Source organism: Haliaeetus leucocephalus, unplaced genomic scaffold (genome assembly GCF_000737465.1).
Source record: "Haliaeetus leucocephalus isolate CR32 unplaced genomic scaffold, Haliaeetus_leucocephalus-4.0 Scaffold306, whole genome shotgun sequence".
NCBI classification, from domain to species: Eukaryota; Metazoa; Chordata; class Aves; order Accipitriformes; family Accipitridae; genus Haliaeetus; species Haliaeetus leucocephalus.
In genome coordinates this window covers 9,151,535-9,175,328 of record NW_010972742.1, presented here as the reverse complement: position 1 = coordinate 9,175,328, position 23,794 = coordinate 9,151,535, and the positions used below count along the sequence as shown (strand labels likewise).

The 23,794-nt window shown below is 61.3% G+C and overlaps 2 protein-coding genes across 3 annotated transcripts in view; one reads left to right on the top strand and one right to left on the bottom strand.

Annotated features, from left to right (window-relative positions):
• The first annotated feature begins 4,583 nt into the window (after positions 1-4,583).
• STXBP1 (syntaxin binding protein 1) lies at positions 4,584-14,917 on the top strand. 2 transcript variants are annotated; one of them, XM_010571022.1, is made up of 18 exons: positions 4,584-4,628; positions 4,803-4,884; positions 5,643-5,719; positions 6,001-6,079; positions 6,189-6,292; positions 7,129-7,277; positions 7,686-7,770; positions 7,969-8,099; positions 8,509-8,616; positions 8,730-8,790; positions 9,430-9,495; positions 9,683-9,763; positions 9,900-10,038; positions 10,253-10,362; positions 10,541-10,642; positions 11,704-11,789; positions 12,091-12,245; positions 14,592-14,917. In XM_010571022.1, the coding sequence occupies exons 1-18, from the start codon at positions 4,584-4,586 to the stop codon at positions 14,672-14,674; spliced, it is 1,743 nt and encodes a 580-aa protein (XP_010569324.1). In that variant the 3' UTR covers positions 14,675-14,917. The 2 variants fall into 2 exon arrangements, with proteins under 2 accessions (XP_010569324.1, XP_010569323.1); XM_010571021.1 differs by lacking the exon at positions 14,592-14,917 and adding an exon at positions 13,189-13,379.
• Positions 14,918-18,070: 3,153 nt separating this feature from the next.
• Positions 18,071-23,794, bottom strand: part of AKNA (AT-hook transcription factor) — a 14,571-nt gene continuing 8,847 nt past the window's right edge. The window contains exons 9-23 of the mRNA XM_010571139.1: positions 23,475-23,749; positions 23,209-23,371; positions 22,974-23,101; positions 22,713-22,886; positions 22,311-22,518; positions 22,098-22,204; positions 21,644-21,876; positions 21,219-21,405; positions 20,688-20,849; positions 20,340-20,443; positions 20,037-20,141; positions 19,846-19,947; positions 19,180-19,305; positions 18,749-18,911; positions 18,071-18,451 (exon numbers count right to left, since the gene is read on the bottom strand). Of these exons, the coding sequence (XP_010569441.1) occupies positions 18,169-18,451; positions 18,749-18,911; positions 19,180-19,305; positions 19,846-19,947; positions 20,037-20,141; positions 20,340-20,443; positions 20,688-20,849; positions 21,219-21,405; positions 21,644-21,876; positions 22,098-22,204; positions 22,311-22,518; positions 22,713-22,886; positions 22,974-23,101; positions 23,209-23,371; positions 23,475-23,749 (2,520 nt within the window). The 3' untranslated portion in view covers positions 18,071-18,168. The remainder of the gene's footprint in view (positions 18,452-18,748; positions 18,912-19,179; positions 19,306-19,845; positions 19,948-20,036; positions 20,142-20,339; positions 20,444-20,687; positions 20,850-21,218; positions 21,406-21,643; positions 21,877-22,097; positions 22,205-22,310; positions 22,519-22,712; positions 22,887-22,973; positions 23,102-23,208; positions 23,372-23,474; positions 23,750-23,794) is intronic.

The following is a 23,794-nucleotide window of genomic DNA, read 5'->3' as shown; positions in this document are numbered from 1 at the left end:
GCAAGGCAGGCCTGGAGAAAGGCTGCCCAGCCAGCTTGGTATAAATAATGTGGGCTAAGCCTCTTGGAGTGACGTATGGGCTCAAGTCCTACTAGGCCACCGTGTCACCAGCTTCTGGCCCTGCTTGAGAACAACGCAGTGGGTCATTTTCGTGCCACGCCTCACCACGAGAACAAGCCTAACTGCAGGTGATGGGCCGGGGGAGGAGGTTGCTCTCAAGCATGTCATCTCCATGATTGCACTTTTAAGACCATATTACTCAAGAGCGCTGGAGGTCTTCCATTCGCAGGTGAGATGCGCTTCATTGTCCATAGGCATTGATGTTGTCTCTACATTGGAGGATAAGTCCAGAGCTGTCTGTATTGTCCGTTCTTGGTAGAAATGGTAATTAAAATTCTTCCAGCCTGAAGGAAACAGATGCAACGTGGTAGGTCCAGACAAGCCAAGTGTTGGAGGCACTGGATGAGATAAGCGTATGCGTTTTTTTTTTCCCCTGAAACCTGGTTTATCTCCAAGATGAAAAGCTTGACTGTAAGCGTCACCAACTGACGTTAGAGCCTAAAAGCTCTGGCTGGCTGTCCCCATTTGGGGACACAGGCGGCAACATCTGACCTGCTAATATGGGGATGTGAGAGCACTGCTTCCTGGGAGGTGGCCAGGCTTGACTTGAGGACCTCAGGGAATGGAGGAGCTGCTATTTCCCTGGGAGTCTTTTGCTGATCCTGTAACTTCCCCTGAGTGTAGAATTGGCTCTAGGATGCCTTCCCTGGTGTTGCTCATTTTGGATAGCTCGTATGCGCTGGCATCCCTTCTCCTGGTTAGATGTGCCCTTGCCAGAGAGGCTGCTTAGAAATTGCCCTGCTCCGAGGAGAGGTCCGGGTGTCTTCTCAGCTCTGGCCTTGGCCAAGCCCTCGGTGCCTCATCCATCCCCTTGTGCTCACCTCCTACCTGGCAGCCCCAGCACCGCAGTGAGCAGTGCCCCAGGAGCTCTTCCACTGGCGGGATGCTGGTCAGGAAGGGTGGTACTTTAGGCTAACTGGGATGCAGCTGGTGTCACCCAGAGCTGTTCTTACCCATCAAGAGGTGACACACTGCTGGTGCCCCACAGCAAAGGCAAGGTCCTTGTTCAGAGATGCCTGGGGACCTCCCTGCTCCTCCCAGGGGTGTAGGCAGTGCTCACCTCCTGCCCAGCTTCCCAGCCACAGCAACACAAACAGCATCCAGCTCCACTGCTAGCAGCCACGTTAGCCAGAACAGTCCCAGGGAGCAGCTGTATCCTCGTACATCTGCACCTTTTCACCTCAAAATTCCCACATCTTCCCACTTTCCGTGCCAGACCTGGCCACCCCCAGCATTTAGTGTTGCGCTCTTGGTCCACCCAAGAGCTAACAGACCACTCTTCCCTAACCTGAGGGTTTAGTGGCTGCTGCAAGGACAGCCGGGAGGTGCAGGTCATGGTCACGTCTCCTCCAAATGTGACGCTGTGATCTCAGGCTTTTGCTCAGGTTTGTGTCTTGTACCCTCCCTGGCTTTGGCAGGGCCCCGGAGCCTCTTTGGAGGGTGCTCTGTGGATCTGCCTCTTTCCCAGCCTTGCCCAGGCTCTGAGCTGGCTTTGGCAGCCGGTGGAAGAGCAGACCTTTGGAGCCAGATCTGACCCATGGTCAAAGGCAGGAGAGGACATTGGTTTAGGGAATGGCTGTGCCTGTCTGCAGCCCAGGCACAGGGCAGCTCTGCAGCACGCTGGGAGCAGGGCTGGCCCCCGGTGCTGATGGGCGCCCACCTCTGACCAGGGCATGGATGCCCTAAAACAACAAAGCTCAGAGCAATCACCCTCAGAGGTGCCCAGTTTCTGCTCTAGGAGGCCCATCTTGGTGCCAGGATCAGGCACTTTGCACCAGGAGATGCACAGCCAGGCAGATGCTCCCCCCATCGCACACATCCAGCTCAGCCCATACACATGCAAAAGAGAGAGAGAGTTCCCACAAAGCCAGGTGCTGAAGACGGAATGTCTTCTGCAGCAGCTGCCACAGCAAGGACAAGCTCAGGGGTGGCTGAGGCAGCTCTTTGGGGAGCCCTTTTTGGGCTCTCCTGCCCTGGATTCCCGTCCACCCGCCTTGCTGCAGCAAACGGAGGGTGCCGGGAATACTGAGCCAGCTGAGCCACAAGAACCTTTGCACCGACAGCACCTTCCCCTGGGCCCCAGGATGTTCCTTCCCAGCCTCCTTCCTTCCTTCCCTTCCCGGTCCTGGAGCAAAGCAGTATTTTCATTATAGGTGCAGGATTTCTTTCTGGCTGCTCACAGCCAGACCCTGACCAGTTCCTTAGCCAGTATCGCTGCCTGGCACATGGTGCACTGCCATGGCCCTCCGTGTTTTACTCCCTGTCATTTGTGATTGAGGTTGTTGGTGTGGGATGGAGAGCGCGTGCGTGCTGCCTTGTAAACAGCACTGTTATTCCTGGATCCTTGCTCCGGGGAAGGAGCCAAACGTGAGTAATGAAAGGAAGAGGAGGGATGCACTGGCATCTCTCCTTCCCGGCTCCGCTCCTGCGCCAGCAGAGGACCAGAGGGCAGGACCGGGGACACACGGGCAGCCCTCACTTCCAGCTCCTGCCCACGGTAGAGGACAATTCCTGGTTCACTTTTTTGCTGTGTGGGTGACCTGGATGCGGGTGTGCAGTGCACATGGGTGCAGGCAGCAGCTTTTCCTCCCCAAGCAGTGTCAGGCTCAGGGGTACAGAGCATCTGTACCCAGTTACCGTCCATCCTTTCTTCCCTGGTCTGGAGGTGCGCTGCACCCCCTGTACTGATGGCAAGGGTAAAGGATGTGACCAAGGGCAGGCAGGACCCTGAGTTCATGGCCAGCACCCTTATAGGGCTCCCCCGAGGAGGCAGATGTTGCTGGGAAGGACATGGATGTGCGGTGGTAGGAACTGCTGCCTCCAAGTTTTACAGCAGGACAGACACCAGCAGCGCTCAGAGGCTCCCATTTTATCCCTGGTGGCACCAGTTGCCATCCCTGTGCCTCGGCTCTGAGCCTTGCAGGCAGCCCAGGCAGTGTTACAGCCTCGCTGAGCCTGTGAAATCACCATGGAGTGTTTGGATGGTAGCACAGTGAATGAGCCCAACAGTGTGGGGAAACCACAGGGGGCATCACCCTGGGGGGCCGGGGCCGAGCCGAGCCTGGCAGGGACCCTCTGCTCTCCCGGTGAGGATGCTCCGTGCAGCGCAGGGCGGCTGTGAGGCCCCGGCTGGCCCCAAGGCGCTTGTATCTGTGCAAATCCCCAGTGGGGGTGGGGGCTGGGAAGATGGGGTGTTTTGTCCAAATTCAGCATCACCCAAAAGCAGGAGTTTCTGGGGGTGGGTGCTCCCAGAGCAGTCCCCGCTGCATACATCTCTCAAGCCTTATTCTATAAAAGGGACAAATTTAGGCCCCAAACTGCCCCATATAAACCCAAATTGAACTTTACCAAGGGGACTGGCACCGTTGGGGTCAATCCCACAGGGGAAGGGTCCCAAGGCTGAGGCCGGCAGGGTGACACCCTCAGCAATGGGCTCCCCACACTTCACATGTTTTCTAGTTTAGAAACATTTCCTAATTGGGTTTTAACTTGGCATTTCCATCCCTTTCCCTGTGACCAGAGGGTCAGAGCAAAACCCTCCAGGGGAGAAAGCCAGGGTAGAAGCACCATGCAGACGACATGGCGCAGCCGCTCTCAGACACAGGCTCTTTTCCCCGGCATGTCCCTGCTCTGCAAGGGGTGATGATTCATACATAAGGGTAAAAAAAGGGCCTTCAGTGTTTTGGGGGCACCTCATGGCCCCCAGCACAGATGTTCAGGCAGCACATGTGTCTGGCAGGAGGGCAAGTACTTACTCTGGCAAGGCTTGAAACCCCCTTCCTGCAACCCAGCCCTGAAAGGTGACATCCCCGTCCCACTCCCAGGGCCACCTCCTCAGGTGTCCTTAGCCTGCACCCCACGGGGAGCAGCCCTGCAGGCTGGCCCGCGGTATCTGTGCCCGGGAATATGGGCATGGGCTGGCCCCAGCCCTGAGGGGTCCCTGGGGTGCAGGGGGACCCGCGGGTGCTGCCGTCCTGGCTGGTTGTGTAAGCCTGGCGGCCACGGGAGACAAAATGAGATTGTGGGGGATTACAAGGAACAGGCTCAGGCTGCTTGATTCTTGTTTCTAAAAGGAGCTCTTAAGCCGCTGTTGTTTTCCCGGTGCTTCGGATTAGGGCTGAGATGTGTGGGGTGGCCCCCAGGCTCCCCCAAGGGACCCCCCAACCCTCTGCCAGCCCACGGCTCCCCACCGGAGTGGGCTCCGTCTGTTAGTGCCAAGCACGAGAGAAAAACAGGGCTGGGAGGTGACCGCCCCTCCTTGGGTACCCCAAAACCACCCCCCATCTCCTCCCCATGTCCCCAGAAAAGGCACCGGGGGAGCAGGGCTTGCCGTGGCCCCGCACATGGGTGGGGGTTTCGGTGGCCCTAGCGAAGACCCCACTGCTGCCGACAGGCCCAGGGGTGCTACAGGGGGGCACTTGGGGTGCTCACCCCCCTCCTATGCTCCCTCTCTTGCAGAGATTATGCATGATGTGATCCGGAAAGTGAAGAAGAAGGGCGAATGGAAGGTGAGTGCCAAACCCCAGGGGGGCTGGGAGAGGAGGAAGAGGAGGAGGGTGGGGAGGAGGAAGCAGGGAAGGGGGTAGGTGCGGGCAAGGAGCCCCCAAGGGCGGGTGGAGGGGTGGGGAAGAGCAGTTCCCTGGCTGCCTTCCGTGCCCCCAGCTCACAGCCCCTCTCCCCAGGTGCTGGTGGTGGACCAGCTCAGCATGCGTATGCTCTCCTCCTGCTGCAAGATGACCGACATCATGACGGAGGGCATAACGAGTGAGTACCGGCTCGCGGCTGTCTCTCGCAAACCTCATTGTAGGAGGGGCAAAACCTCCTTCTGAACCAGGGGAACTGCAAAGGCATTTCCAGGCTGGCACAGGCCAGTCGAGGTGGTGGCACAGCCCTCACCCAGCCCCATCCCATTTGGGATGGAGACACGCTACCTCCCATTGCTCATGGACGACTGTCTTGGTGCCAGGCTCATGTTTCACAGCCTTCCTCCTTGCCTGCTGGGGCTGGAGGAGCCCGAACACCTTCTGTCCTGGCAGGATCTCAGTCCGAGGAGAAGACCAGGTGTTATTTTATGTCAGCCCTATAAATAGCTCCCTGCAGCACTTGGAAAGGAGAAGGCAATCCCAGGCTGTGCACTGGGAGGTGTTCGGGGGAAGCGAGGGTTTGCCCCAGCCCGGATACCACCAGAGCATCACCCCCAGGCAGTCCCCTCCAGCGGAGGGATGTGGGAATAAACCAAGGCAACAGCAGCACAGGAGCACACAGACAAATCCACCAGCCCCCCGGGACCTTGCCAGGCACCCAGGCATGCAGCCCCAGTGGGGCACCGTGGGGCTGGGACAGGGTGGGCACAGCCCCTGCCCCAGCTCCTGGGTGGGCAGGGGCAAGCAGCTGGGGACATTTTGGACGCAGGGGAGTTGGCAGGGCTGGTCCTGTGGTGCCGTGGGATATCCAACAACCCTGCCTAGCTGAGTGCCCCTGCCCGCACCCGGCCCTGCCATGGCCCTTGTTTTTCCCCCCAGTTGTGGAAGACATCAACAAGCGCCGGGAGCCGCTGCCCAGCCTGGAGGCCGTCTATCTCATCACCCCCTCCGAGAAGGTGAATACACAGTGTGGGGCATGGGGAGGGATGGGGGGGCACAGCCTTGGGATGGGGGGGCACAGCCTTTGCCTGGGGGAAGCAGGGGGATGCCCACATTGGGGCAGGCAGCCATACCCATGGGAAGCATCTTGGCTCCAACGAGGCCGGCAGTGCTGCCGGGGTGGTGGGCCAGAGGTGCAGAGCTTCCCCCCGTGCCAGGAGGGAGGACCCTGGGTGACCCTGCTGAGATGCCTGCGGTGCCACCGTGCCCAGCCCAGCTGGTCCCTTCTCTCTTGCAGTCCGTCCACTCCCTCATCAACGACTTCAAGGATCCCCCCACCTCCAAGTACAGAGCTGCCCACGTCTTCTTCACTGACTGTGAGTACCTGGAGGGGAGGGAAAGTCCCTGTCACTAAAACGCATGCAAGCAAGTGGGGATGCAGGGATGCTGAGCGCTACCCTCCTCCTCCTCTTCCTCCCCTTGCAGCTTGCCCTGATGCCCTCTTCAATGAGCTGGTGAAATCGCGTGCCGCCAAGGTCATCAAAACCCTGACGGAGATCAACATTGCCTTCCTCCCCTCCGAGTCGCAGGTGAGGCCGGGCTGGGGACCGTCCCCGCCGAGGTGGTCCGGGGGATGGGACAGCTGGGGGATGCTCTGGGTCCTTCTCCAGCCCATCAGGGTTTGTGTAACAGCCTTGCATCCCTCTCGGCCAGCTCCTCGCCCCCTGCTCGGCTCTGCCTCCCTGTCTCCTTTGATTACTTCTCAGGGCTGATCCGCTGCAGGGGATTTAGCGGGCGCCGCGCTTTGGCCCTGTGCCGGCGGCTGCAGTGGCCAGCTCTGTGCGCTGCCGGCACGCTCCCCAGCCAAGGGCACCGGCCCTGTGCCATCTGCCCCTGCTGGGGACATGGGGACGAGGGGGACAGGGAGGGACAGATGGTGCTGGACCTCTTTGGTGCCATTTAACCCTTCAAGCCTCAGCATTTCTGGGGAGACAGACAGGTGGAAGATGACCTCTTGGCGTCCCCCCACACAGCCACATTGCCTTCTGGTCCTTACTGGTGTCATGTCCAGGGAGCGGCGTGTCCCCAGTTGTCCCCAGGTCCCTGGTTTACTGCCTGGGAGCAGGTGACTGCTGTGGGCAGGGGGTCTCCTGCCTCCTCTGCTCACCCTGGGGGGCTACACGTGGGTAGGGACCGTGCCGTGGAGCTGGATCTGGGGAAGGCATCAGGGTCCAGAGCTGGCAGCCGAAAGCCCAAAGGATGCCCCGAGCATCGCTGAGCTCCGGCTGCCCAGTCCCAGGCTTGGCTGGGGACCTTTGACTGGGGTTGAATTTCCAAACCCACTGGGTTGTCCTGCGGGGCTGCTCTCCTCCAGACGTCCCCCGCAGTGCATCCCCTCTCACCTCCCTCCTGCTGCACCTCCCAGGTTTACTCCCTGGATTCGGCCGACTCCTTCCAAAGCTTTTACAGCCCCCACAAGGCCCAGATGAAGAACCCGATCCTGGAGCGCCTGGCTGAGCAGATCGCCACGCTGTGCGCCACGCTGAAGGAATACCCGGCTGTGCGGTACAGGGGGTAAGGGCAGCGAGATTGGCACCCCCCCCAGGGACCTGCCCTCTCCCCCAGCAGCTCAGTGAAGCTGGGGCCGTGCCGAGCACGGGGCACGGATGAGGCCATGCTGTGTCCCGTGCTGGTGAGGGCATGGGGACGGAGGAGGTGGTGGGATGGACAGACACCCGTGCTCAGTGTAGGCTCAGACTTGAAGATGCTTTGGAGAGTGGGGAGGGGGTTAGGGCCCTGAAATCCAAGTGGCACCAAGTGAGCACCCCAAGGAGAGGTGGAAATGGGCAACAAAACCTGCTCAGGTCCCTCCTCTCCCATGAGCCAAGGACATTGCACAGGGAAACCAGCAGCTCCTCCCCATCCCATGGTGGCAAGAGCCACCCACCCCAGGGAGCTGACCTCTCCTTCTGCCTCCCCCAGGGATTACAAGGACAACGCCATGCTGGCGCAGCTCATCCAGGACAAGCTGGATGCCTACAAGGCTGATGACCCCACCATGGGCGAGGTGAGCGGGGATGGTGCCAGAAGCACTGGGGGAAGATGCTCGGGTGATGCTTCACTCCTAAAGTTCCACTTGAGCTCTGCCACGCGGCAGTCGCAGACCCCGAGCGGGGACCCCGAAATGGCCCCAGCTTCCCCTGACTGCCTGTGGGGCTGGAGGAGCCCCCAGCCCCACTGCTGACGGCTTTCCCTGGCTCTGCAGGGTCCGGACAAGGCTCGCTCCCAGCTCCTCATCCTGGACCGCGGCTTCGACCCTGCTTCCCCAGTGCTGCATGAGCTGACCTTCCAGGCCATGAGCTACGACCTCCTGCCCATCGAGAATGATGTCTACAAGTGAGTGCAGCACTGTTGTCCTCGTGACCCCCATGGCCCTCATGAGTCCAGCTCTTGAGTGGGAGTTGGAAGCTCAGCCATGAAGTCTGAGCCTCAGCATCCCTCCATCCATCACAAGCCATTAGTTGGGAGAAACCATTCCTGCCTGCAGTCTGGCAGGCATGAGGGGCAGAATTGATGCCAAAGGGGCTTTTCTAGCTTTCAACCCTTTATCCCTTCCCACCATTCAGCAGCTGAAGGGGTACAAGAGGGCAAGATGCGAAACCAACTTGAAATAAGAGCCAAGAAGAGCCCCCGTGCCCTCCCATCTCCCCACACCCCCCTAGAGCTGCACATCCTCTCTGGCAGCAAGGGGGCCACGTGCCCCCCAGCCCCGTCCCTGCCGTGACGCTCCCTGCCCTCTTCCCAGGTATGAGACGAGCGGCATCGGGGAAGCCCGGATTAAGGAGGTTCTCCTGGATGAGGACGACGACCTGTGGGTCACCTTGCGCCACAAACACATCGCCGAGGTGTCCCAGTGAGTGTCCCTGTGGGTGGTTTGCCAGCTGGGTGGGACGTCGGCTCAACATTGCCACCCACCCCACTGCAAGGGTCTGCTCCCCGCTGACGGCTCTGCCTTCCTCTCCCCAGGGAGGTGACCCGGTCCCTGAAGGAGTTTTCTTCAAGCAAGAGGATGAACACAGGCGATAAGGTGACCTGACTGCGCCTACCAAGCAGGAACGGGCACCTGGGGGACTTGGCTACAGGCTGGCAAATGGCAGAGTTTCCTGGGGACACCCGATGGGGACCTCTGCAAAGGGCCAAGGGTGCTCAGGTCCCTGATGGGGGGAGATGGCTGTGGGGTGCTGGCCCTACGCCTGGGGCTGGGGAAACAGGGCGCCTTGGTTGAGCACCACGCCACAGGGGTCAGTTTGCCCCCAGCACAGGGTCCGTTCCCGTCCTGCAGTGGCTGCCTCTGTCCCCAGCCGGTTCTCTTCCCGAGATGCTGAATCGGTGGCAGTGAGGAGACCCCAGTGGAAATAGGGTGTGAAAGTGGCCAGAAGCTGAAAGCATCATCTCAGCCTCAGCCAAGCGCATGGTGGTCCCAGAGGAAGGTCCTGGGGGGATTTCTCCCCCTGCCGCATTCCAGTTTGCAGAGCTGCAGACCCCCTTTCTGCTCTTCAGCCACAGTGGAGGAGACCCAGCAATGCCATGGCAGGCATCCCCAAACCCCTGCGAGGGGCTCTCATGGGGACAGAAGTCCTTGGCAGGGTCATCCGCTCCCTGCCTACGGTCTTGCGCCCAGCCCTAAGTCCCCAAGGGCAAGTGACCATGTCCCTTTCCCTCGCAGACCACCATGAGAGACCTGTCCCAGATGCTGAAGAAGATGCCGCAGTACCAGAAGGAGCTCAGCAAGGTACATGGAGTGGGGGGAGATGTCTGTGCAGAGCAGCTGGTGCTGAGCCCACCTGGGGAGCGGGCAATGGCAGCTCTCCCTGGAGGGTCCCCAGCCGCGGGCAGGGGCTGAGGCCGGGGTGGTGGCACGGGGACCTTCGGCTGCCACCAGCACCGCAAGGGTGACTGCACCGCTTGTGTCTTCCCAGTACTCGACCCACCTGCACCTGGCTGAGGACTGCATGAAGCACTACCAGGGCACGGTAGACAAGCTCTGCCGAGTTGAACAGGTACCAGCTTCCCCAGCCCCACATCACCCCCCTCCACACACATCCCCATGGGGATGACTGGGGCCAGCAACTCCTGCCCCACAACTCAGCACTGAGCCATGGGTTGAGGTGTGATGAGCATGTGCGTTCTCTGCAGGACCTGGCCATGGGCACCGATGCTGAAGGTGAGAAGATCAAGGACCCCATGAGGGCCATTGTCCCAATCCTGCTGGATGGGAATGTCAGCACCTATGACAAGATCCGTATCATCTTGCTCTACATCTTCCTGAAGAACGGTGAGGAGGACACCTGGGCAGGGGTGGGCGAGATGTGCAGGCAGCTCTGGGTGGCAAACAGCTCAGGGTTTGGCCAAGTTAAGCCAGATGGAAAAGCTCAGCCCTGTCTCCCCAACCACCACCAGGCCAGGGGTCCTAAGGTGACAGTGGAGGGCCTGTGTCCCCACCGGGAGGCATTTCTCAAGAGGACGCCATCTCCCCGTTGCATTTCCAGGTATCACCGAGGAGAACCTGAACAAGCTGATCCAGCACGCTCAGATCCCAGCAGAGGACAGCGAGATCATCACCAACATGGCCCACCTCGGGGTGCCCATCATCACAGATGTGAGTGTCCACCTCCCGCTCCCCATGGCTCTCGTTGCCCCTCGGAAGGACCGTGGCACCCGCTCTGCTGTGGGAACCACGTACCCCCCAGGATACCCCCAGCACCCCTCTGGGGTGGCCCCAATCCCACCGCTAGAGCCCCCGTGTCTCAGGGTGTCCCTGTGCTCTTTCTGTCCAGTCCACCCTGCGCCGCCGGAGCAAGCCGGAGCGGAAGGAGCGGATCAGCGAGCAGACCTACCAGCTCTCCCGATGGACCCCCGTAATTAAGGACATCATGGAGGTGAGCCAGCAAGGACAGGGACGGGGGATGGAGCAGGGACCTCAGCACTGCCCGGGAAGGGACCTGCAGAGAGCTGGCTGCTCCCAGCCCAAACCCTGACACCTCTCCCCGAAACGTGCCCTCCAGGCTGCTCCCTGCCTGCAACTACAACTAGTTTGGGATGTTTCCCATGTGCATGCTGGCCTCAGGTGGGATGCACGGCCCTGGCCGGGCTTGCACGGCATCCCTGCAATACAAAATGCTGTAACAAACTAGTTGCTCCTTGTGCCGCGCTGTGTGCCATGACAGGCACGGCTGGGTGGCCTCGTCACAGCATTGTCCACATCCCAGCTGAGCCAGGGGACGGGCACGGCCATACCTGTACCCACGGGAGGTACCCCATGAGCTCTGCGCTTGGGTAATGCTGGGCAGAGCCAAGAAGTGATTTTTTTCCAGGTGCTACCTTCCTCCTGACCCATTCCCTCCCAACCACCCCTCGAATCAGAGCAACCTCTCAGAGCAAACTCCCAGGGTTTCCCCAGAGCCGGGGGAATCCCAGGCACCAAAACTTCTCCCCAACACAGACATTTCCCACGTGCTCAGACAGACAGACAGACCCTGCAGCCACATTTTGGGGAGGGGGATATCACCGCAGTTCAGTGCCACCTCTGCTCCCAGGCACCCATGACAAGCAGAGCCACAGCTCCCTCCATTTCCAAAATCACACAGCTCTTGCCTTCCTCTACCCCAATCCATGCAAACCCTCCCCTGCCCAGGGCACCCCTAAACCTCATCCCCAGGACCAGAGGAGACTACAGAGGGCAACATCTCACAGATAACCTTAATCCCCCCTGTGCTGTCCCTGCCCCACAGCAGCCAAGCACCACCCTCCTCCTGCTAATTGCACCCTATTACAGGAAAACAGCCAAATTGTTCCAAAAAGTAAGGCTATGCAAATATATGGAAATGAACCCTGACCCAGTTGGGCCAATCCTCCTGGGCACAGCCCTACAGAAGGGCTCTTGGGCCAGAGGCCATGCCCGGCTCCTTGCTGAACCCCCCCCGGGGCTCTCCGCCCGCAGGACGCCATTGATGACAAGCTGGACACCAAGCACTACCCGTACATCTCCACCCGCTCCTCCGCCTCCTTCAGCACCACTGCCGTCAGGTGGGTCTCCTGCGCTCCCCCTATACATTGGCACGTATATCACCAGCAGCATCCATCCCTCACCTGCCCGGAGGGGCCGTATCCATCAGCAGGTCTGTGAGCTGCTCTGCTGTCATTCAGGCATCCCGTGCCTCAGTTTCCCTACCTGTAAGAGCGAGCAGCGCTCGTGGCTGGAAAGCTGGACTTTACCTGCTCTAGCAGAAGTTTGGGAGCTAATTAATGTGTGATTTAGTTAAGATGTGAACTCAGTGCAGTTTGTTGCATCCCGCCTATCCTTCATCCCTCTCCTCTCCCTCTCTAGTGCCCGCTATGGCCACTGGCACAAGAACAAGGCCCCCGGCGAGTACCGAAGCGGCCCCCGCCTCATCATCTTCATCCTGGGTGGTGTCAGCATGAACGAGATGCGCTGCGCCTATGAGGTGACACAAGCCAGCGGCAAGTGGGAAGTGCTAATAGGTGAGTGGGAGCCGGGGCCAGACCCTGCGCCCCGTCGTGCTGGCTGCTCATCCCACGCTCCCTGCACCACCCCGCAAATTCCCGGCTCCAGATGACTGCGGGAGCTGGAACTCTGCGGAAAGGTCTTCTGCCGCCTGCTGTCACCCCTGTGTCTCCCCTCCCCAGGGACAGGATATGTCCCTCCACCCATCCCCAGTTTTCCTCCCATTTTTCCTCTCCCTGGCTGGTTTTGTTCAAGAGGATCTGGGTGAAAGGGAAGGGGGTTTTGCAACTTGAATTGCTCCTGTCGCCCCTGTGTTGCACACTCGTCCTCAGGGTCGTTACAGGGATAAAAAACAATAGAGGCGTGCAACGCTGCACGCCGACCGTGATGTGCACTGTGCATGCAACAGGAGATGCATTTTCCTGTTACACACAGGCAGCATGCATGTAACAACATGCATTGCGTGCTCAGTCTCAGCACCCCGGCTGTGCTCCTGGAGGAGCCATGGGTCAGGTGTGGAGGACACGATGGAAGCCCTGCCAGATGTTAGCAAGGAGTTTTTAGGTCCCCTAAAATTCCCCCGGGGAAGCACGGCTGGATACACACATCGTAGGGTAGGGGCAGGAGCCCCTCACTGTCTCATCTGGTCCCTGGATTCTCGCCTGGGGTGCCTGGTAGAGCCTCTTGCCAGCATCTTATCTGCTCCTTGTATTCCCCTGGGAGCAGCAGCCCCCTCCCCATCAGTTCCTGCAGCCCCCGGCTGTGTCCCCCCACCACTGGGCCCACCACCACTGCCCAGCTCCATCCCGCCTCTCGCCCATCTCATCCCGCGTCTCTCCGGGGTCCATCCCCTGCATGCGCCTGCGATGCTCCGGGTGGCAACCGCGTCCTTCCTCGCCCCAAAAAATGGGGGTGGGGGGGTCTTGGCGCAGCCATCAGCCCCGCTCTGTTCTCCTGCAGGTTCTACTCACATTCTCACTCCCACCAAATTTCTCATGGACCTGAGGCACCCCGACTTCAGGGACTCTACTAGGGTATCATTTGAGGATCAGGCTCCAGCAATGGAGTGAGCCAAAGAAACCAAGTAAAGGCAGCTTACTAACGAAAAAGAAACTCTTCCTCCCCGAAGGGTTTTCTTTGATTCTTCCGTTCCTCCTTTCTTTAATTATTATTTTGGGTTTCATTTCCGTTGGGTTCTCCAATAAGAAAATGCTTGCAGTTCCTCCTTCCAGGTGGAAAAAGCATCCAGCGCCGCTTCCATCATCCCTCTGCCATGTCTCTTGGCCGGACCTGGCCGGCTCCTTCATGCCATGAGTTCCCCCTCGCCGGGGCCGGAGGGGCTGGGGGTGGCGGGTCGGGGTCCTGCCTACCCAGCAGAGCCATCCTGGGGCCGGACAGAGGACGGAGCATCCCGGGATGCTGCCTGCAGCGGGCAGCTGGAGCAGGGCCGGGGGTTCGGTGCCTGGGGCAGCAGCGGGCGTGCGGGGTGGACCCCAGCGCTTGTCCCAGCTCCAGCCCCTCTCGTCACCCACAGCGAAGGCTGGGCGCTGCCGTGACCCCCCCAGCTCTGGGGTGCGATGGGGCTGAAATCCCGAATCGATGGGAAAGCTCAGGTTTGCTCTTGCGGCACTTGGTGCCCTTGGATGGGCAGGAGCCCCCCGACGTTGCAGACCCCTGAACCCCGTGCTGGGGTTTAGCTGCCGGCGTTTTTACTGGTGAGACCCGTCACGGCATCCTCCCGAGCCACCGCTGCCATGTGTTGGTCCACGCAGAGCCGGGGAGGCTGCGAGGGCGGCGCGGCGGGGAGCTGCCGCTGGCACCGTGCCGGCGAACCCCCCAGCCAGGGGCAGCAGAAGGCGAGAGCCCTTTTCTTCCTCCCCTCCCACCCCGTTCCCCTCCCGACCACCCCTTTGCCCCAGCGATGCTCGGTGCGGGCAGGGGGAGAGCCGGGCGACCTGCGGAAGGTCCCTCCGTGCCCGGCTGCTGCCTGCCCGCACCTCCCGCCCCGTGCACCCCGGTGCTTTTTGGCCAGTGCCTCCTGCACCCCCAAAGGGTCCAGGAGTGACCCCACTGGCCACAACCCCACTGCATGGGCACCTCCCGGCCCCCTCCTCATCCTGCCCAGCTCCATACATCTCCTTCATTTCTCCTTTTCCGTTCCTTTCCCATTATCCGTGACCCCCCAACCCCCATAGACGTACATTTTCTCGCAAGCATTTCCACTGGCGTGTGGGGCCGTCGCCGCCAGGTAAGGCCTCGCCGGGGGGGGAGACTGGGACAGCGGGGCCGGCGGCCGGGGTGCAACGGGAGGGGGTCCCGAAACCATCACTGATGCCCTCCCCCCTTTACCTCTGCCCCCGCAGGGTCCACGCACATCCTCACCCCACAGAAACTGCTGGACACGCTGAAGAAACTCAATAAAACAGAGGAAGAAAGCAGCAGTTAAAAGGAAACGCCGCCACCGACTCGATGCCGAATTCACCTTCCCCGCTGGGTGCCCGGCCCGGGGTGCGATCCTGCACCCAGCCCCGGCCCCGGCCCGGCCCAGCTTTCTCTCTTGTTCTTGTGTTGACCCCCCCTCCCCTCCCGCCGCCTTCCCCATCTCATTTTATCCACAGGGAGGGGATAAACAACAGCCGAAAAAAAATATATTAAGAAAACCGATGCATTGTGTTTAAAAGAGGAAAAGAAAAAAAAAATCTATATATTTGTAGCTGCAGCTATCCGAAGCACCCAGGAGCTCGTTGCTGAGTAACCCATCTGCCCATTGCTAGCGAATGATGATGACAAAAACCAACAGAAAAAAACCTTTCTCCAAAAGTTTCGCTCCTCGTTGGGGTCTTGTGTGGACGGACGGACGCACCACCATCGCTCCAGCCTCTGCGCAGGCAGGCGCCGCGGGCTGGGCTCGGCTCTCGTGTCGCTGCTCGCTCTCGGCCGGGGGGTCCCCACTGCCGTCTCCTGTCCCTTGTCTTTTCGGGGTGGTGGGTGTTCCCGCCAGATGTGCACACCAACATCTGGCACGGGGGTTTGGTGGCGGGGATGTGGGGGAGTGCACCCGGGATGCTTCACGCTGCGGCAATTCCCATGTGAAAAGGGACCAAAATGGTCAAAACCTGGAGACGGGGCCCGTTTGCTTGCACGGCCGCTCCTCTGCCCTGCTGCAGCCCGGCCTCCCCCTTCTCTGAGTATTCCTTAAAATGCATATAGATATATAACAAAAATTCAATTTTTTTATATATCTCTCTCTCTCTCCCTCCATCCCCACGGAAGCTCGGTGCCCCTGCGCATGGCTCCGCTCGTGTCATGCCGTGGTGAAGCGTTCCTGAGCGTGCCGTCGCCCCGAGGCCCCCCCACTCTCCGGGCCCCCCCTCCGGACTCTGTGTATATTAATGACTGTGTCTTGTGACGTTCTTACAAGCTTGGTGTATAGTGATTTAACCAAACCTCTGATTTTAGTTGGTTTTTTATTTTACACCCAAGGATTGCCCCCGCCCTCCCCTGCCATTAGATGCACTGCAATATTTTGGGGTCCATCATTTTGTTCTCTCCCTCTGAAGGCTGTGACCCCCTTTTCCTTCCCCCAGATCTCTCTTTCTTGCCTCGTTGGTGGTTAGCCCCCCCCCTTCCCTCCCCGTCTGTTCCTTGCCCATAAAGTTAAATATATATTTTTAGGGCAAAGGCTGTATCATTGCACTGATATTTGTTGGTTCCTCCTTGGTCCTCCCACCCCGTTTGAGTTCCTTCTTGGTTTAGCAATGCAAATGCTTCAGGATCTTGTATGTTGGACATTACTATTTTTTTTCTGTTACAGTTATTTATATAAAAAATAATTTATCAAAAAGGAAAACTTAAAAAAAAATAATCTAGTCTGTCTTGGAAATTGTTTACCTTGAAATTACTGGAATCTAAATGTTTGAAAGTGTTGAAGCACAAACATGTATCATCTCTGTATATCTGTTCTTCTGTACTAAAGCACTTGAGTGACTAAATAAAAGCGATCTCCATCCCTAGTGCAACCAGGGCTGTGCCGTGCCGCTTGCTCGGGGGCCAGGCAGGCAAGGGAAAGGCTTGGGGAAATAGTCTCAGCAAACCCCAAATGCCCCCAAGGGAGAGATCCTGGTGTGGTGATGCCGAAATTCACCCGAGAAATGGCTTTGAAAAGGAAGAAAAACCCACAAGCTGACCAACTGCATTTATTTCGTTCAAAAATAGGTGATTATCTTAGTACAAAATACCATCCAAATGGCTCTGCTGGTCATTACAAAATAGGAGATACGGAAAAAAACTTCATCTTTGCTCCTGGCTATTGCATTTGGGATAGTTAAATACAGCTGCGTGCTCCCTGCACGCCCCAGCTGGACTGGGGGGGTCACAGCTTCCAGTGCGGCTGCGACCTAGCCCGTCGGCTCGCTTGGGACACAGGTACAAGCAGATGCAACCAGAGACACATAAATCCTCTTTAAAATCCCCCCGCATGCCCCCAACCCACCCCTCTCCCCCCAAAGGGCAGCATCAGGGGCAGCCCCTCCCCGGCCCCCCCGGGCTGGTTGCAGGATCCGGGCTCAGTGGTTTTGCAAGCGCTTGGGGAGGCTCTAGACCTGAGTAACTCACAGGGGGCATTAGTGATTTCGCCCCCAAAAAACTTGGGTCTTTGTACAACGAAAAAAATTCAAAAATAAATAAATTTGACACGGGCACTTCAGGTAGGTCCTACACATAAACACAGCCGGGGGCACTGCAGGCTGAGATGCTCAGGGATGGGGGGGGGGCGGTTTGGCTGGACCCATCCTGGGGGCACAGGGTGCAGGTTCTGCATGGGTGCTGGTGGGTGCAGCTGGAGGGTCCCCCCAGGGTTTGTAGGGTGCGGAGCACCCACCTCCAAGGCACTGTGCCCTCTCTGAGGGCTGCTCCGACCACATCCATTTCGCTAAAAAAATAGGCGTTAACTGATTACAAAACGAGCCTGGAGGGACGGGGGCTCCGCAGACCCCCTCAGGGCCAGATCCTGCCCCTGCCTCAGTCTCACGGGGCAATTTTTCCTCTACCAGCCCAGATTGCCTGGGAATCCCAAGGAAAACCCCAAATCCTTCTTTTTTTCTGCCCAGATAACACTGTGGGCGGCCACACCCAGGGACGGCCAAAAAAAACCCATAAATGCCCTAAGGATTATACTGGAAATTAAAACCAGAACATATATATGTACCTCTATATAGATACATATATATACATACACACACACATTGTATATCATCAATCAACCCTAAAAGAGTGATTTAGCTGCTTACTAGCTACCTTGGAGAAAAAAAATTCACATAAAATGATAGAAAGAAGAGCTTTTCCAGGGAGGACCTGGCTCGGTTGAAGTCCAAGGGCAGAGCAGAGGGTGGAGGGGGGCACCGAGCTCCCGGAGGATGCCTCAAGGCTGGGAAAGGGGTTGAATAGGGAATTGCGGGTACTTCTGCCCCCACAGGCACGGAGGTAAACGCAGCTGCCAACGGGGGCTCGACCTGTGTTGCAGTAGGACCTACACAAAGTCAGAGCATCCCCAGAAGTGCTTGGCTCCGGGTGGCGTCTGCCTTGGGGGACACAGGGCCACCCCGTTGGTCCCAGGGGACGGTGCCCTCCTGCCGGGGCTGTGCTCGCAGCCTGGCGTGCCACAGGATGATGCAGGTCTGGGGAGGCTTCTGCCCACGTCTTGCCCCGCTCCTGCACCTTGGGTGGTCCTGAAAATGGACAGACAGATGGACAAGCGATGCAGGAGGTCTAGGGCAAGCGGGATGGGAGCCGGTGCAGGACCCCATGGAGATGCCTCCAGACCCGGTGCCCCCAGATCTGGCAGGGAGCATCCAGTCAAGGGATGCTGATGGGGGTACCATCTTCCTCCTCCTGCTGCCCCCTGCGAGGGCAGGGAGGGTTTGGCAGGGGCCGGCAGGACTCTCAGAAGAGGCAGGAGCCCCGCAGGTCCCGTGCTCGGCTCAGCTCAGCGGCTAGCGCCCGGCTCATGCGGGTGGTGGTGAGCCTCACGCTCTGGGCAGCCTCCACGGCCCGGCTCAGCGACTGGTTCAGCTCCTCCAACTCATCCAGGTCCAGGGTCAGGCAGCGGTGGTGGCCGGCGGCACGCGGCCCGGGGGGATGCTCTGCCCGCCGGTGCCCCGCAGAGTGTTGGAGGGGGACCCCGGCCACGGCTGGGGCTGAGGTAGGTACCGTTGGGGAGCAGTAGCTGGGAAGAAGAAGGGGACACGGGCTCAGCTTTGCCCCGTAGGCTGTGCCCCCCCCCCCCCCAGGGCTCTGTGCCTCCACTCTGCCTTGGTTTTCACCCCTCTCCCCCACCCCATCCCTCTCCAACCCATCTCCCTGCGCTCACCCCCACGCAGACCCCACTCCCAGCCAGCTGCCACCCGGGTGCCTGGGCTCTGTGGGCAAACCAGCAGGTCCCTGGGGTGGGCACAGCCCCTCCCGGGTTCACCCTCCTCCCCCAGGAGATGCTGACCTCCCCCCCAACGCAGAGCATCCTTACAGCATGGAGGGAACGTAAGGCACGAGGGGGACGGGCGCAAGGCAGCCGATGGCAGCGGTGGCACCAGGGCTGGCCAAGTACCAAAGTCCGGGCTGCTCCGGTTTCTCGGCTCGGGGACCAACGCGGGAGCCTGGGGCGGACGTGCCACCGGGGCCATGCTCTGCTGCGGGGAGGAAGGTGGTTAGATGTCCCCAAGGGGGTTCGATGTCCCCAAGGGGGTGCAGCGAGCGGCAGCCCCAGGTGAGCCCACCCGTGCCACAGTGGGAACAGCCACGCCTGCGGGGAGCGGGTGGTGGCACCGCTGGGTGTCACTTCTGTCCCCAAGCAGTCTGCCAGCGCTGTGCCAGGGGTCTGAGGGTTGTTTCCCATCCCGCCGCCCCAGCTCCCATGCAGGGATGAGCCATGCCAAGCACGTGCCATCCGTCACCCACCGTGTGTGGCTCCGTCCCTGCTGCCGGGCGCGGGGGGACCCATGGGTGCTCGGCAAGCCGGGCAGCGCGTTCTCCTCGGGGTGCTGTGCTGGGGCTGTCTTGCGGCATCGCCCGCCCCGAATCCAGCTACGGAGAGAAGAGCGAGCGTGTCTGGGAACATCCCCGCACTGACCAAGCAAGGGCGGTTTGGAAAAAGCAGAGCGGTTTGGGGGAGCGGCTGGGACAGGAGGCGAAGGCCTTTCCCTGCAAGGACCGGGGGGGCGGGGGCTGCAAAGGTGGGGCTCTTCAAAATGAGGGAGGGTCTGCAAAATGGGGGGGTCTGCAAAGCATTCTGCACACATCCAGCTCCGTTCCAGGCAGGCACGGGACACAGCAGAGCCCAGGTCTGCGCCGTTACCCGGGAATGGGCCGCGTTAACCTTTAGCTAAAGGACAGGGCTGGGGACACGTTCCCACTGCTCCGGGGACACCAGCGGCTGCAGCCGGCAGCGAGGAGGGCACCCCAGGGCAGGGGGTCCAGCCGAGGGGCACTAGGGTGAGCCCCAGGCCACAGGGAGTGGGCTCATATCTCCCCCCTCCCCAAGCCTCTAGTTACTGAATTAAAGTCAGCAGCAGCTCTGTTTGTGAAGCCCAGAAGGGGCTGGGGGCTGCTCCCAGGGTCACTCACCTGATGATGTCCTGCTCCCGTGGCACCGGGGACACCCCCGGGTGCCCGGCTCTTCTCCGGGTGCTGGGGTGGCCCGTGGCATCCCCGCCTGGTACCGCGTCCCTGCCAAAACCCAGCGTGAGCGCGGCCGGGAACCCCAACGCGGGGGCAGCCGCCCTCAGCCCCAGGCACTGACCGCCGCTGGCACCCACCTGTGTACTGTCCCCGAAATGTCACCACACCTGGGGTGCTCCCAGGGCTCTTCTGTGGGAAGGGGGTGGCCCGGGGCCCGGCGGGTGAGGGGTCCGACTCGGAGGCTGCGGTGGAGGAGAGGGAAGCGGGGTGGGATCCAGTGGGTCCAACCCCAGGTCTGCAGGATCTGGCCCTGGGCTGAGCGCTGCTGGGTCCCATGGGCCCACCAGCACCCCACTCCGTTTGGGGAAGGGGAAATGGCATGCAGGGAGGAGCACGTCCCCACTGACCCGCTGTCCCAACCCCAGTGGGGTCCCACTTACCGAGGTCCAGCTCCGGCCCGTCCCGCGGCAGCGATGCCGACCTCTGTCTCTTCGTCAGTGCGACCCCAGGGGCCACCCTGCCCCGCACAGGGGGGCTTGGCTCCCTGTGGAGGGGACGGTGCTGCTGTCACCACCCAGACCCCCCAGTGTCCCCTCAGGCATCCCCCTGACCCACCACCCTGCACAGCCGGGGTGCTGGTCCCCCTCCCCGAGCCCAACCTCTCCCCAGTTGCAGCAGAAATGGGACGGGCTGGGGGTGTCCCCAGGCCCGTGGGACACAGTGCGGCCCCCAACCAGGGGTGGCTGCTGCCACCCCCCACCGCCCCCCAGGTCCCTCCTGCCACCTACCCCGAGGGTGCTGCGTCCTTGGGGGACGATGGTCCGCTGGCCACCAGCTGCCTCCTGGCCGGGGCGGCTTTTCCCTCAGGATAGCTGCGGGAGCAGCGCAGGCTCTCCTCCAGCCTCCGCTGCAGCCGCCACACCTCGTCCCGCAGCGCCCGGATGGCCCGGCTGCCGCAGGACAGATGCCACGGTGAGGGGCGCCTGCAGTACAGCAAGGCTCCCAACAGTCCTGGCTGCTCCTGGGGTGGGAGCAGTCCCGTCCTCCCCGGACCCCATGCCTGACCCCATCCCCACCGGCCAGGACCCAGTAGCTCATGCTATGATGGTCCCCAAAACCAAGCCTGGGGCTTGTCTCAGCCAGCCCACACATGTCACGAGTTTGGAGGACTCAGCCCCAGCTAGGTCCTGGCTCTCCAAGAAGGGAAAACCTGCTGCTGCCCAGCAAAAGATGCTGGTGCCTTTGGGGACTTTGCTTGGCAGGGTCCCTGTGTCACCCGGGGGGGTTGGCCCGGTTTGGGGGGGTACATAGACACTCACTCACGCTCCAGACGGGAGCCCAGCAGGTCGCAGCGAGCCGGGTCAAGGGATGGGAGGTCAGGGGACAGCGGGGTGGGGGACGGTGTTTCGGGGGATGGTGGGGGGCTGGCCGGGCCCCTGGCCATGCTGGAGGGGTGGCCGCCGGCGCTGGTGCAACTCCTGCCTTCTGCCTCCGAGTCCGTATGAGCTGGGGGGGTTGGGGGAGAACAGTGAGCCAAGGTTGGCAGCGTGGGATGTGGGGCTGTCCCCCTCCCAGGAGAGACCTGGGGGAGCAGAACCAGCAGGCAGAAGGCACCTCCAGGCCAGCACACCAAGGGGCTTGGGGGAACACCATAAACCAGACCCTCTTCCACCGGCAGAGCCAGGGTCCCCCCCAAATCTCTCTCCCCAGGGACACATCCCTCCCTGAAACGCTGCCTACTCACTGCCGTCACCGTCGGGTCCTGCCTCGCTGCCCGCGCTCTCGGCCCAGCGCGGGGGGGAGCTGCCTTGCGAGGGGGTGCTGGGGGGCAGGCGGGCCCCCCCTGTGCCACCCTGTCCGCCCACAGGGTAGATGCCCATCAGCGCCGTCTCGGAGGGAAGCGGGATCGCCTCTCTCTTCCGTGGAGGACAGAGGGTTGCAGGGATGGGGATGGAGGGTCCCAGCAAGCCAGGGGTCCTGGGGATGGGATGGGTCATGCAGGCAGCCGCCATGGCTCATGCCCCAGCCATGGGCCACCCTGCACATCTCCAACCCACCCCAGCAACCCCTCCCTGCTCCCGCTGCCTCTCCCCCCATCCCTGCTCCCCTTCAGTGCCCCAAATCCCCCCAGAGAGAGCCAACAGCCCGTGTCCCTGAATCCCCACACTGGGGTGGAGGGCAGGGACCCCGAGCCATACCCGGTGCCGGGAGGCTGGTGCTCAGGGGTGTGCACGGGGGGTGACACCCTGCTGGCCTCTGAGCCCACGAAGCCGCTGTCCGTCTCCGGTGACACAATGCGCTGCTCCTGCAGATGCATCGAGGAGGGCAGGATTGGTGCCAAGCACCCCCAGGAGCCCCCAGCAGGGTCTAGGGGTGCTGGCAGATGGGGCCTGCAGTCCCAGGGGACTCACCTTGCGGGGCTGGTGCTGGGTGACAGCGCTGCCCGCTCTGCTGCTGCGGCGGGACAGGAGCACCCGTGGTGGCTCGGGGAGCCCCAGGGGGGGCTTGGCTGTGGCCGGTGGCTGCTCAGCGGTGGCAGGGGACAGGTGGCCCCGTGTCCTCCCTGGCCATGGAGGCTCCCTGGGGGGCAGCGGCGCAGCTCTCCTCTCCGCGGGGTGCCTGCAGAGAGAGGACGGAGCATAAGCAATGGGGCAGAGCAACCCCAGATGTGGGGAAATGCCCTAGTGTAGCCAGCTTTCCCATGGAGGCTGTTAACTCTGAAGCCTATCAATGCCAGTGATGCAAAACCTGAGACCTGACATAAAACCTCCCACTTGCCCAGCAGGGGGCACTTGTCCTCCCACAACACTTACAAAGGGGAGGTCTCGAGGTCGACCCCCTCCTCTAGTGACCGTGTCCTGCAGGACACCTTGCTGGGGCCACCATCCCCTGCTGCAGGTCCATCCACCTCCTCTTGGGACCCAGTCTCTGCCAGACTCAGCTGCTCCAGGCTCAGTGACTCCGGCAAGGACTTCAAGTGCTTGTACCTGGGGGGGATCACAGGCAGGAATTGGTGGTTTTGGGGAGCCGCTCCCTGCCCGCATTCCCCCCCGCCCCACTGCGAGGGCACTCACTGCTCCAGCAGGTCACCGAAATCCTCCTCCACTCGGAGCTGCTTGTGCCAGAGGGGCTGGGGCAACCCCCCCGTCACCACCTCGCCGTCCCCTGCTGTCCCCCGGGGACCCTCCATCAGTGCGGGGCTCTGCAGGGCACAGCAAAAGGGGGTCAGAGAAGCACAACCCCCACCCCAGCATCTTTCTTCGCCCCCCCCAGCCCTGTCCGCTCCCCCTGAAGCCTTGCCCAGCTCACCTCGGAGTGTGGGGAGCAGGCGGCCGGCGGTGGGGAAGGGGCTGGAGGGGAGCGGGGCTGGTTCAGGCGTTGCGGGGGGAGCTGCTGCCTGGCCCCAGGCTCCAGCCGCTCCTTCAGCTCCTCCAAGTGCAGCCCCAAGCGGAAAATCTCCCCTTCCACCTCGCTGCAAGACAGCAACCATCAGTGTCGGGGAGACACGGATCCCGGTGGCACGGGTCCCTGGGGCTTCGCGGGTGGGGAGGGGGCGGTGGGGGTCAAGCACTTACCGGTCGGGATCAAACTCCCCCGAGGCCCCTGGGTGCTGCTGCCGGGCTCGCAGGTACGCCCGCTCCAGCGCATCCTGCGCGTCCCTCAGCTTCCTAAACCTCTGCGGCACAACGGCGGCGACGTCCGAGTCTGCCGCCTCGGCCCCTGGTCCCCGCCACCCCCCCGGCCCCGCCGTGCACCCCCGGGGTGGGGGGCCGGGATGGGGCCGACGCACCTGGAGCTGCTCCCGGGGCGCGGGGCTCCCAGCCCGGATCCAGCCTTCGAAGGATTCCACCTGGCCGGGAGAGAAAGGGCTGAGCCCAGCCCCGCTGCAGCCCCC